Raw genomic sequence first — 13,131 nt, forward strand, 5'->3', positions numbered from 1 at the left:
TCGGATGTAGGCCATTATTTTGAGAGCAGAATATATATAATCAACCCCACGAGCATCATAAACAATTTACAAAACCCTTGTTCTGCTGCCTCCTAGGCAGCAGAACAATACTGAACAAAGTTTATGTTCAATTAGCTTTTCTTTTCTTTGGGGTATTTTTTTTTCAATTTGTACCGTGCTTTCCCATTAGGGATTATGTCCGTACAAATTCAGAACAAGCTTCTTCAGTTTAGAACATAAAATACACACACAAATGCATAAAAGAAATGAATGCTTAAAACGTGTGAAAATCCATAATATAGATAGTTAGTTAGATACACGCACGTGCCGGTACACACGCACACACGAGAAGAGTGGTTGAAAGGAGTGGGTTCATAATGACAATCAGCACGATTTTAGAGATGGTAAATCCTTCCTTACAGGGAAGACTGCATAATTTGGACTGTAAAAAGGCTTTCGATACAGTACTGCATCAGAGACTAGGACAAAAGTTAGAATAGCAGGTAGGAATAACAGGAAAGACACTACAATGGATCAAGAAATATTTAAAAGGAAGGAAACAATGAGTGATTGTCCGAGAAGAGGTAGTTGGAAAGGACGCATGTGACGACTGGAGTTCCACAAGGATCAGTACTAGGACCGGTACTATTTCTTGTATACGTGAATGAAATGGGAGAAGGGAGAGAGTCAGAGGTATCCAACTTCCCAGATATGAAACTAACGAGGAGAAAAGAAACCAGTGAAGACCAGGAAAGACTTCAAATGAAGTGGCTGCTAGAATTCAGTCACAGCAAGTGAAAAGTTATGAAGATCAAAGATGGGCAAAGAGTACAGGCTCGGTGGAAGAGTTGGGTCGCAAAGGCTGCAAACTCACCCAATAACTTTAGTGTGAGCACTGTAACGAGGATATAACTTGCGGCGAACATCAACTGGAAAAAACTGTTGTAACAAACGTGTGTCTGGTAAATCTAAGATTAACTTTCAGGAAAATGAGTAAGGAGTCGTTGACGACACTGTAAACATGTTAGGACCATACTGAAGCATGCGGCTCCAGTATGCAACCCACACCTGATCAAACATGTAAAGAAACTGGAGAAAATGCAGACGTTTACACTGAGACTAGTGTCAGAGCTGAGTATGTGCTATGAGGAGAGATTAGGGGAGCTAAACCTGATGGCGTTAGAGTAAAGAAGGACTATAGAAGATATAATATACAAAATACTGAGAGGGTGGACAGGGACAGATTATTCGAGAGCTGGGGCGCAGGAACGCGAGGGAACAGCTGCAAGCTGAAGACAGACAAGTCACAGAGCTGTTAGGAAGTATTTATTCAGTCTTAGAGTGGTCAGGATTGATAGATTATAGAGGTATGAGTGTGTGTGGGAAACAATCAAGATGAAGTACTGGGACTGAAAACAGCAGATATTACCAGGATACCTCAGGGATATGTTTCATAGACATTATTCAGAAAGTTGCTTGTAAAGGCAAAGCAATTAGTCAACAAACAAAGAGTGACAGTAGCTTCCTTAAGGTTTACTATACTAATAGTAGGAGTCTAAGAAATAAGATAGATGAGCTAAGATTACTTGCATGTGCATGTAATATAGATATTATTGCTATAACGGAAACTGGTTCAACCTGAAAGACAGAGAAATTCCTTCTGAATGCCACATACAAGGCTATAAACTATTCCAGAGATAATTTAATTCATTGTGTTAGACAAGATATAAGATTAGAAGCATCGGACACATAATTTGCTTTGCTAGTTTCTCGAGGGTTGTGACAAATTAATTCTGGGTGTGATTTATAGGCCCTCAAATCTTGATAAGAAGTACAGTAAGCTGCTATGGGACGAAAGACATAAGGCATCTAGATATGATAATGTTGTGTTAATGGGAGATTTTAAGTTTAGACAAACTGATTGGAACAATGTGACAGGAAATCTTGAGTCTAGTGACTTTCTTGATACGACTCAAGATTGCTTTTTAAAACAGTTTGTGACAGAACCAACTAGAGGAAACAATCTGCTTGACTTGGTTCTTGCCAACAAGGAATCACTAATTAATAATCTTGAGGTTAATGATGAGCTTGGGGAAAGGGATCACAAATCACTTAGTTTCAATATATCATGGAATTACTCAAATAACAGCAATCAAGTCTCTGTCCCAGACTTGCGCTTGGCCGATTTCATGGGACTGAGAAAATACCTGGGTGAGCTAAATTGAACGACCTGATTATGGGTCAGGTAGGTGGTATTGTTGCCAATATGACGTTTTTCAGAGCATAGTTCTAGCTGCCCAGACAACTTATTTTCCAAGTAGGGAAATTAGATCAACCAAAAATTATCCCAAATGGATAAACAATAGATTAAAGCACCTCATTGGTCAAAAGAGAGGCATATATAGCCGTATCAAAGAGGGGATGGGCAGTTAAGAAATAAATATATTCAATTAAAGAGAAATAAAAAGGTTATAAGAAAAGCTAAAAGATATTATGAGGCTAAAGTGGCAAGGGATTCGAAGACTAACCCAAAAGGTTTCTTTCAGGTATATAGAAGCAAGATTAGGGACAAGACTGGGCCACTCAAAAATAACTCGGGTCAAATCACTGACAGTGATAAGGAAATGTGTGAAATTTTTAACTCTTATTTCCTCTCAGTTTTTACGCAGGAAGATACCAGAGAAATTCCAGAAGTTATAAATTATGAAGAACACGATGATAATAAACTATGCACGATTAGGGTAACTAGTGACAAGGTCCTCAGACAACTAGAGAAATTTAAACTGAAGAGATCCCCAGGCCATGATTGAACTGTTTGCAAGGGTTTTAATTAAAGGAATGTAAACAGGAGCTTAGCAAACCTTTGGCTAGTCTTTTCAACATATCACTACAAACTGGCATAATGCCAGATAAGTGGAAAATGGTAAATGTAATACCTATTTACAAAGCTGGTGACAGGTCTCAGCTTCGAACTATAGACCAATAAGCCTTACCTCCACAGTGGGAAAATTTATGGAATCAATAATTGAAGGGGGGCAATTCGTAGCCATCTTGAAAGGCATAAATTGATTAATGAATCTCAGCATGGTTTTACAAAGTGGCGTTCCTGTCTTACGAATTTATTAACTTTTTTTTTCACCAAGGTATTTGAGGAGGTAGATCATGGTAATGAATACGATATTGTGTATATGGACCTTAGTAAGGCTTCTGATAGTTTCACATCAGAGGCTATTGAGGAAAATTAAGGTACACGGAATAGGAGGAGAAATGTTTTCCTGGGTAGAGGCATGGTTGACATATAGGCAGCAGAGAGTTTGCATCAATAGGGAGAAATCAGAGTGGGGGCGCGTCAACAGTGGTGTTTCACAGAGGTCAGTACTGGGTCTTTGTTGTTCACAATTTATGTAAATGACATTCATGAGGGAATAAATACCGACATAAGTAAGTTTGCTGATGACACTAAAATAGGTCGTCTAATTCATTCTAATGACGACATTAGAGCACTCCAGGAAGATTTTGAATAGTCTGATACAGTGGTCGGAGAAGTGGCAGATGCAGTTTATATACAAATGCAAAGTTCTAAACATTGGACAAAAAAAAAAAACATGCGACATATAAACTATATAATGTAGGCCTTAATATTACTGATTGCGAAAAGGATTTGGGAGTTCTGGTTAGCAGTAATCTGAAACCAAGACAAGTGCACAAGTGTTCGCAATAAAGCGAAGAGAACCCTTGGCTTCATATCAAGGAGCATTAATAATAATAGGAGTCCTCAGGTTGTTCTTCAACTCTACAGAATGGATATTAATACACTGGAAAATGTACAAAGGAGGATGACAAAGTTGATCCTATGTATCAGAAATCTTCCCTATGAGGATAGACCGAAGGCCCTGAATCTGCACTATATAGAAAGGCGTGGAATTAGGGGGGATATGTTTGAGGTGTATAAATGGAAAACAGGAATAAAAGGAATATAAATAGCGTGCTAAAAATATCTAGCCAAGACAGGACTCGCAGCAATAGTTTTAAGTTGTAAAAATTCAGATTCAGGAAGGATATAGGAAAGCCCTGGTTTAGTAATAGAGTTGTGGATGAGTGGAACAAACTCCCAAGTACCGTCATAGAAGCAAAGACGTTGTGTAGTTTAAAAAATAGGTTGGATAAATACATGAGTGGGTGTGGGTGGGAGTGAGTTGGACCTGGCTAGCTTCTGAAGGGAAATCTGAAGAGTATTCCAGGGATCAACGCCCCAGCTGCCTGGTCCATGACCAGGTCTCCTGGTGGATCAGGGCCTGATCAACGAGGCTGTTAATGCTGACCTGCCTCGCATGGGCCAGTAAGCCTGCAGCAGTGTTCCTTCTCTCTTGTGTTCTTATGATAGAGATAGGATCCGTATATAGCTTTAACAAGAGGTACGATAAGGCTCTCGGAGCCAGGAGTAAAACAAGGTGGGGCTAGGATCTGAGACTCGGCCCCTGCAACCACATATAGATGAGTACATACAAGCGAGTTTTTGAAGGCAAGCCAATCAATGCAAATTACGAAGTATTATTTATCATTCCTGAGTCAACTAATATGCATTTTTATTGTTGTGCCTAAAAGTTAATCCACCTCTAGACATTTTGCGTAAGGGATAATAGAGCCAAAAGATACGAATAAAAGTTATAACTTACCAGTCTGAGGACACAGAGGACCTCTGAGGCGCCAGCCACCCAGCCGACCAGACCAGAGAGGAAGAAGAGGAAGCCCACTCCCAGCACGCTGTAAGTGAACATCTGCAACACCAACAACATGGTTACTTACATGGACGTGGTCTTCCTTTACAAATCTTTTAACTCAAACTGGAAATGTAAGTATAACTGGCTAGCTCAAAAAAAAAGAGAAGATAAGGAGTCAAGACAGATTGCATTCTACCTCTAAAACATTTACTAATTATATATATATATATATATATATATATATATATATATATATATATATATATATATATATATATATATATATATATATATATATATGTCGTGCCGAATATGTAAAACTGGTTATTTAGCAAGAACTCTTTTAAAATTAAGTCCTTTCTAAAATTTTCCCTTATACGTTTAAAGATATATTTTTTTCATTAATGTTAATGTAAAAATTTTTAATTTTGCACCAAAAGAATCTTAGAAAACTTACCTAACCTTATTATAATAAGAGTAATTTATTTTAGGCTAACCAAACTATATATATTTTAGATTTGTTTACAATAATTTAATACTAAACAAACACAGTGAAATATATTTTTTTCGTTAGGTTCAGAATGATTTTGGCGAAATTATTGCATAAACAAATTTTCACTTGTCCTATATGTCAAGATGAACGTTGCTATTTAAGCCAAGATCGCAAGTTCTGCCTATTCGGCACGACATATATATATATATATATATATATATATATATATATATATATATATATATATATATATATATATATATATATATATATATATATATATATATATATATATATATATATAGTATATATATATATAGTATATATATATATAGTATATATATATATAGTATATATATATATATAGTATATATATATATATATATATATATATATATATATATATATATATATATATATATATATATATATATATAAAAATGTCGTGCCGTATAGGTAAAACTGGTCACTTAGCATGAACTCGCTTAAAATTGACCTGTTTCTAAAATTTTCTCTTATACGTTTAAAGATATATTTTTTCAATTATGTTAATATAAAAATTAATATTGTAATTTTGTACCAAAAGCACCTTAGAAAACTTACCTAACCTTATTATAACAAGCGCAATTTAATTTAGCTTAATCCAACTAAACATACTTTAGACAAGTTAACAATAACTGAATAATAAACAAACACAATGAAACATTTTTTTTCGTTAGGTTCAGAATGATTTTTACGAAATTATTGCATACACAACTTTTCGCTTGTCTGATACGGCAAGAAGGGCGTTGCTGTTTAAGCCAAAATCACAAGTTTTACCTATATGGCACAACATATATACGTATATATATATATATATATATATATATATATATATATATATATATATATATATATATATATATATATATATATATATATATATGTATACATACATGTATATATATATATATATATATATATATATATATATATATATATATATATATATATATATATATATATATATATATATATATCTGATGACGTGGTACAGTGTTGAAGCCAAGACTCGACCTTCCACGAACCACTCTATTCCCCTATAACTAGCAGTAGTTCATTTCTATGCTTAACTACCGTGTAAACTTCAGTGCAAGTCATGCCTGTATCAAGCATGTGTAAAGATGATAATGATTACGAAAGACAAGATGAGATAGTAATTAGAGAAGGTCGTTAACGGCTGACAGTCTCGTCTTGCTTGAACACTGTAACCATTCCTATTAGGAGAACGTTGGTTTTGTAAGGCAATTAAAGTCTATCTTCCGGCTGCAGTTGCAGAGAAAATAATCCCGGGTGGGCATTTGTACATTTTTTGTTGCGTTGTGATGGAACTAATTAGTTATGGTTAATTTACATTAAAAAGCCAAGCTAGCTTAAGAACATGTATAGATAACTGGAATAGGATCCATATGGCATAAAGCCAACGTTGTGCCAGTTTTAACCAGTCAGGGAATATGTATTTCAATATTACATAGTGCTTTTCATCTAGAACTTGTCAACTTAGCTTATAAAACAACGATGGATTTGTCAAAGAAGTCGAGAGTATTATTTCTCTATAACTAATGTTAATATTTGAATCAACTAAATATATACTTTCCTTTCATTAGCTCAATTCAAAGCCCAGTTCTATGTTAATTACACCACCACTCCATGGATGCTACCTATTTAATGCTGGATGGAACAGGAGCATCAGGTGTAAGGAGACTCACTCAGATCTCTCAGCTTGCCTTCTGTGATGTTCATACTGATTTTCGAAGTTATGACAAAAACAAATATACGCTCGATTGGGCAGTATTTTAGCTGTTCTATAAACCAATACGGCTTAAAAAACACGACTATATATATATATATATATATATATATATATATATATATATATATATATATATATATATATATATATATATACCTGGAGGTTATTCCGGGGATCAACGCCCCCGCGGCCCGGTCCATGACCAGGCCTCCCGATGGATCAGGGCCTGATCAACTAGGCTGTTACTGCTGGCCGCACGCAGTCCAACGTACGAGCCACAGCCCGGCTGATCCGGCACTGACTTTAGCTATCTGTCCAGCTCTCTCTTGAAGGCAGCCAGGGGTTTATTGGCAATTCCCCTAATGCTTGATGGGAGGCTGTTGAACAGTTTTGGGCCCCGGACACTTATGGTGTTTTCTCTTAGTGTACCAATGGCGCCCCTACTTTTTCTTGGGGGCATTTTGCATCGCCTGCCCAGTCTTTTACTTTCGTAGGGAGTGATTTCTGTGTGCAGATTTGGGACCATTCCTTCCAAGATTTTCCAAGTGTATATTATGATATATCTCTCCCTCCTGCGTTCCATATATATATATATTATATATATATATATATATATATATATATATATATATATATATATATATATATATATATATATATAGGTAGTAGGTTGGTAGACAGCAACCACCCAGGGAAGTACTACCGTCCTGCCAGATGACTGTGAAACAAAAACCTGTAATTGTTTTGCATGATGGTAGGATTGCTGGTTTCTTTTTCTGTCTCATAAACACGCTAAGATAACAGGGATATCTTGCTACTCCTACTAACACTTTGGTCACACTTCACAGACACGCACATGCATATATATATATACATACATCTAGGTTTTTCTCCTTTTTCTAAATAGCTCTTGTTCTTTTTTATTTCTTCTATTGTCCATGGGGAAGTGGAAAAGAATCTTTCCTCCGTAAGCCATGCGTGTCGTATGAGGCGACTAAAATGCCGGGAGCAATGGGCTAGTAACCCCTTCTCCTGTATACAATTACTAAAAAAGAGAAGAAGAAAAACTTTATAAAACTGGGTTGCTTAAATGTGCGTGGATGTAGTGCGGATGACAAGAAACAGATGATTGCTGATGTTATGAATGAAAAGAAGTTGGATGTCCTGGCCCTAAGCGAAACAAAGCTGAAGGGGGTAGGAGAGTTTCAGTGGGGGGAAATAAATGGGATTAAATCTGGAGTATCTGAGAGAGTTAGAGCAAAGGAAGGGGTAGCAGTAATGTTAAATGATCAGTTATGGAAGGAGAAAAGAGAATATGAATGTGTAAATTCAAGAATTATGTGGATTAAAGTAAAGGTTGGATGCGAGAAGTGGGTCATAATAAGCGTGTATGCACCTGGAGAAGAGAGGAATGCAGAGGAGAGAGAGAGATTTTGGGAGATGTTAAGTGAATGTATAGGAGCCTTTGAACCAAGTGAGAGAGTAATTGTGGTAGGGGACTTGAATGCTAAAGTAGGAGAAACTTTTAGAGAGGGTGTGGTAGGTAAGTTTGGGGTGCCAGGTGTAAATGATAATGGGAGCCCTTTGATTGAACTTTGTATAGAAAGGGGTTTAGTTATAGGTAATACATATTTTAAGAAAAAGAGGATAAATAAGTATACACGATATGATGTAGGGCGAAATGACAGTAGTTTGTTGGATTATGTATTGGTAGATAAAAGACTGTTGAGTAGACTTCAGGATGTACATGTTTATAGAGGGGCCACAGATATATCAGATCACTTTCTAGTTGTAGCTACACTGAGAGTAAAAGGTAGATGGGATACAAGGAGAATAGAAGCATCAGGGAAGAGAGAGGTGAAGGTTTATAAACTAAAAGAGGAGGCAGTTAGGGTAAGATATAAACAGCTATTGGAGGATAGATGGGCTAATGAGAGCATAGGCAATGGGGTCGAAGAGGTATGGGGTAGGTTTAAAAATGTAGTGTTAGAGTGTTCAGCAGAAGTTTGTGGTTACAGGAAAGTGGGTGCAGGAGGGAAGAGGAGCGATTGGTGGAATGATGATGTAAAGAGAGTAGTAAGGGAGAAAAAGTTAGCATATGAGAAGTTTTTACAAAGTAGAAGTGATGCAAGGAGGGAAGAGTATATGGAGAAAAAGAGAGAGGTTAAGAGAGTGGTGAAGCAATGTAAAAAGAGAGCAAATGAGAGAGTGGGTGAGATGTTATCAACAAATTTTGTTGAAAATAAGAAAAAGTTTTGGAGTGAGATTAACAAGTTAAGAAAGCCTAGAGAACAAATGGATTTGTCAGTTAAAAATAGGAGAGGAGAGTTATTAAATGGAGAGTTAGAGGTATTGGGAAGATGGAAGGAATATTTTGAGGAATTGTTAAATGTTGATGAAGATAGGGAAGCTGTGATTTCGTGTATAGGGCAAGGAGGAATAACATCTTGTAGGAGTGAGGAAGAGCCAGTTGTGAGTGTGGGGGAAGTTCGTGAGGCAGTAGGTAAAATGAAAGGGGGTAAGGCAGCCGGGATTGATGGGATAAAGATAGAAATGTTAAAAGCAGGTGGGGATATAGTTTTGGAGTGGTTGGTGCAATTGTTTAATAAATGTATGGAAGAGGGTAAGGTACCTAGGGATTGGCAGAGAGCATGCATAGTTCCTTTGTATAAAGGCAAAGGGGATAAAAGAGAGTGCAAAAATTATAGGGGGATAAGTCTGTTGAGTGTACCTGGTAAAGTGTATGGTAGAGTTATAATTGAAAGAATTAAGAGTAAGACGGAGAATAGGATAGCAGATGAACAAGGAGGCTTTAGGAAAGGTAGGGGGTGTGTGGACCAGGTGTTTACAGTGAAACATATAAGTGAACAGTATTTAGATAAGGCTAAAGAGGTCTTTGTGGCATTTATGGATTTGGAAAAGGCGTATGACAGGGTGGATAGGGGGGCAATGTGGCAGATGTTGCAAGTGTATGGTGTAGGAGGTAGGTTACTGAAAGCAGTGAAGAGTTTTTACGAGGATAGTGAGGCTCAAGTTAGAGTATGTAGGAAAGAGGGAAATTTTTTCCCAGTAAAAGTAGGCCTTAGACAAGGATGTGTGATGTCACCGTGGTTGTTTAATATATTTATAGATGGGGTTGTAAGAGAAGTAAATGCGAGGGTCTTGGCAAGAGGCGTGGAGTTAAAAGATAAAGAATCACACACAAAGTGGGAGTTGTCACAGCTGCTCTTTGCTGATGACACTGTGCTCTTGGGAGATTCTGAAGAGAAGTTGCAGAGATTGGTGGATGAATTTGGTAGGGTGTGCAAAAGAAGAAAATTAAAGGTGAATACAGGAAAGAGTAAGGTTATGAGGATAACAAAAAGATTAGGTGATGAAAGATTGAATATCAGATTGGAGGGAGAGAGTATGGAGGAGGTGAACGTATTCAGATATTTGGGAGTGGACGTGTCAGCGGATGGGTCTATGAAAGATGAGGTGAATCATAGAATTGATGAGGGAAAAAGAGTGAGTGGTGCACTTAGGAGTCTGTGGAGACAAAGAACTTTGTCCTTGGAGGCAAAGAGGGGAATGTATGAGAGTATAGTTTTACCAACGCTCTTATATGGGTGTGAAGCGTGGGTGATGAATGTTGCAGCGAGGAGAAGGCTGGAGGCAGTGGAGATGTCATGTCTGAGGGCAATGTGTGGTGTGAATATAATGCAGAGAATTCGTAGTTTGGAAGTTAGGAGGAGGTGCGGGATTACCAAAACTGTTGTCCAGAGGGCTGAGGAAGGGTTGTTGAGGTGGTTCGGACATGTAGAGAGAATGGAGCGAAACAGAATGACTTCAAGAGTGTATCAGTCTGTAGTGGAAGGAAGGCGGGGTAGGGGTCGGCCTAGGAAGGGTTGGAGGGAGGGGGTAAAGGAGGTTTTGTGTGCGAGGGGCTTGGACTTCCAGCAGGCATGCTTGAGCGTGTTTGATAGGAGTGAATGGAGACAAATGGTTTTTAATACTTGACGTGCTGTTGGAGTGTGAGCAAAGTAACATTTATGAAGGGATTCAGGGAAACCGGCAGGCCGGACTTGAGTCCTGGAGATGGGAAGTACAGTGCCTGCACTCTGAAGGAGGGGTGTTAATGTTGCAGTTTAAAAACTGTAGTGTAAAGCACCCTTCTGGCAAGACAGTGATGGAGTGAATGATGGTGAAAGTTTTTCTTTTTCGGGCCACCCTGCCTTGGTGGGAATCGGCCGGTGTGATAATAAAAAAAAAAAATATATATATATATATAATGTATATATATATATATATATATGTCATGCCGAATAGGCAGAACTTGCGATCTTGGCTTAAATAGCAACGCTCATCTTGCCATATAGGACAAGCGAAAATTTGTGTATGCAATAATTTCGCCAAAATCATTCTGAACCTAAGGAAAATAATTTATTTCGCTGTGTCTGTTTAGTATTAAATTATTGTAAACAAATCTAAAATATATTTAGTTGGGTTAGGCTAAAATAAATTGCGCTTGTTATAATAAGGTTAGGTAAGTTTTCTAAGATTCTTCTGGTGCAAAATTAATTTTTTTTATATTAACATTAATGAAAAAAATATACCTTTAAACGTATAGGAGAAAATTTTAGAAAGGACTTAATTTTAAATGAGTTTTTGCTAATTGACCAGTTTTACATATTCGGCACGACATATATATATATATATATATATATATATATATATATATATATATATATATATATATATATATATATATATATATATATATATATATATTAAACTATAATTATATATTATAAATTATAACTAAAAACTACCAGAATGAGTCATGTGACTTCGTCGCTGAAATTAGTGCCAATTAGTCAATGATTAGTTGGTGTGATCTCTGGATATAATGAGGCGTGACAGTCATCTCAGCAGGGCACTCACAGGAACAGTCTACATTAAACCTGATGAATGGTTGCATAGGCCGGAGAGTGACTGCATCTTAGCAAGTGATGGTCTTCTTAGTAAAAGTGAAAGCTTTTATTGTGGAGAAACTGACGGGACTATGGTAGTGGTAGTAGTGGTGGCAGTGAATGTAGTAGTAATGATGGCAGTGAATGTAATAGTAATGGTGGCAGTGAATGTAGTAGTAATGGTGGCAGTGAATGTTGTAGTAGTGGTGGTGGTAGACCAAAAAATCCGCGCTTGGGAAAGGACCCCTCCTGGATCATTTTTGAATCACAATTTGGTAGTAGTGATGATGGTTGTGGTGGTGGTAGAAGTAGTAGCGGTGATGGCAGTAATTCTGGTAGTAATGGTGTAGACGTGGCGGCAGTAATGGTGGCGGTGGTGGCTGTAACGTCATGGTGGTACAGGCACTATAGGTGGTGGTAATTGTACCGGTGATAGGAGTGGGAAAATGGTAGTGGAGTGGGTGGTTGGAGTAGTGGGGGTAGGGGTTGTAGTGATGGTAATAATGGCGTGGTAATACCGGTAATAATAGTGGTGATACTAGTGGGGAATATGGTAATGGCAGTAATGGAAATGGTAGTGGTAATGGTAGTTGTGGTGGTGGTGGTGGTAATTGTAATTGGGGTGGTGGTGGTAACGATAGTTGTAGTAGTGGTGGTGGTAATGACAGTTGTAGTGGTGGTGGTGGCAGTAGTAACTGTGAAAGTGGTGTTGATGGTAATTGTGGTGGTGGTGGTGTTGATGGTAGTTGTGGTGGTGGTGGTGTTGATGGTAGTTGTGGTGGTGTTGATGGTAGTTGTGGTGGTGGTGGTGTTGATGGTAGTTGTGGTGGAGTTGATGGTAGCTGTGGTGGTGGTGGTGTTGATGGTAGTTGTGGTGGTGGTGTTGATGGTAGTTGTGGTGGAGGTGGTGTTGATGATAGTTGTGGTGGAGGTGGTGTTGATGATAGTTGTGGTGGAGTTGATGGTAGCTGTGGTGGTGGTGGTGTTGATGGTAGTTGTGGTGGTGGTGTTGATGGTAGTTGTGGTGGAGTTGATGGTAGCTGTGGTGGTGGTGGTGTTGATGGTAGTTGTGGTGGTGGTGATGTTGATGGTAGTTGTGGTGGTGGTAATGGTAGATGTGGTGGAGGTAATAATGGCGGGAGTGGCGGTGTGTGGCAACCCACAATAGTGTAA

At 37.8% G+C, this 13,131-nt stretch overlaps 1 protein-coding gene across 1 annotated transcript in view; it reads right to left on the bottom strand.

Moving 5' to 3' along the window:
* LOC128702837 (tetraspanin-18B) overlaps nucleotides 1-13,131 on the bottom strand; it is an 84,925-nt gene that overhangs the window by 26,776 nt on the left and 45,018 nt on the right. Inside the window, exon 3 of the mRNA XM_053797263.2 lies at nucleotides 4,677-4,778. Within this exon, the coding sequence (XP_053653238.2) occupies nucleotides 4,677-4,778 (102 nt within the window). The remainder of the gene's footprint in view (nucleotides 1-4,676; nucleotides 4,779-13,131) is intronic.

This window comes from Cherax quadricarinatus, chromosome 82, assembly GCF_038502225.1.
Source record: "Cherax quadricarinatus isolate ZL_2023a chromosome 82, ASM3850222v1, whole genome shotgun sequence".
NCBI classification, from domain to species: domain Eukaryota; kingdom Metazoa; phylum Arthropoda; class Malacostraca; order Decapoda; family Parastacidae; genus Cherax; species Cherax quadricarinatus.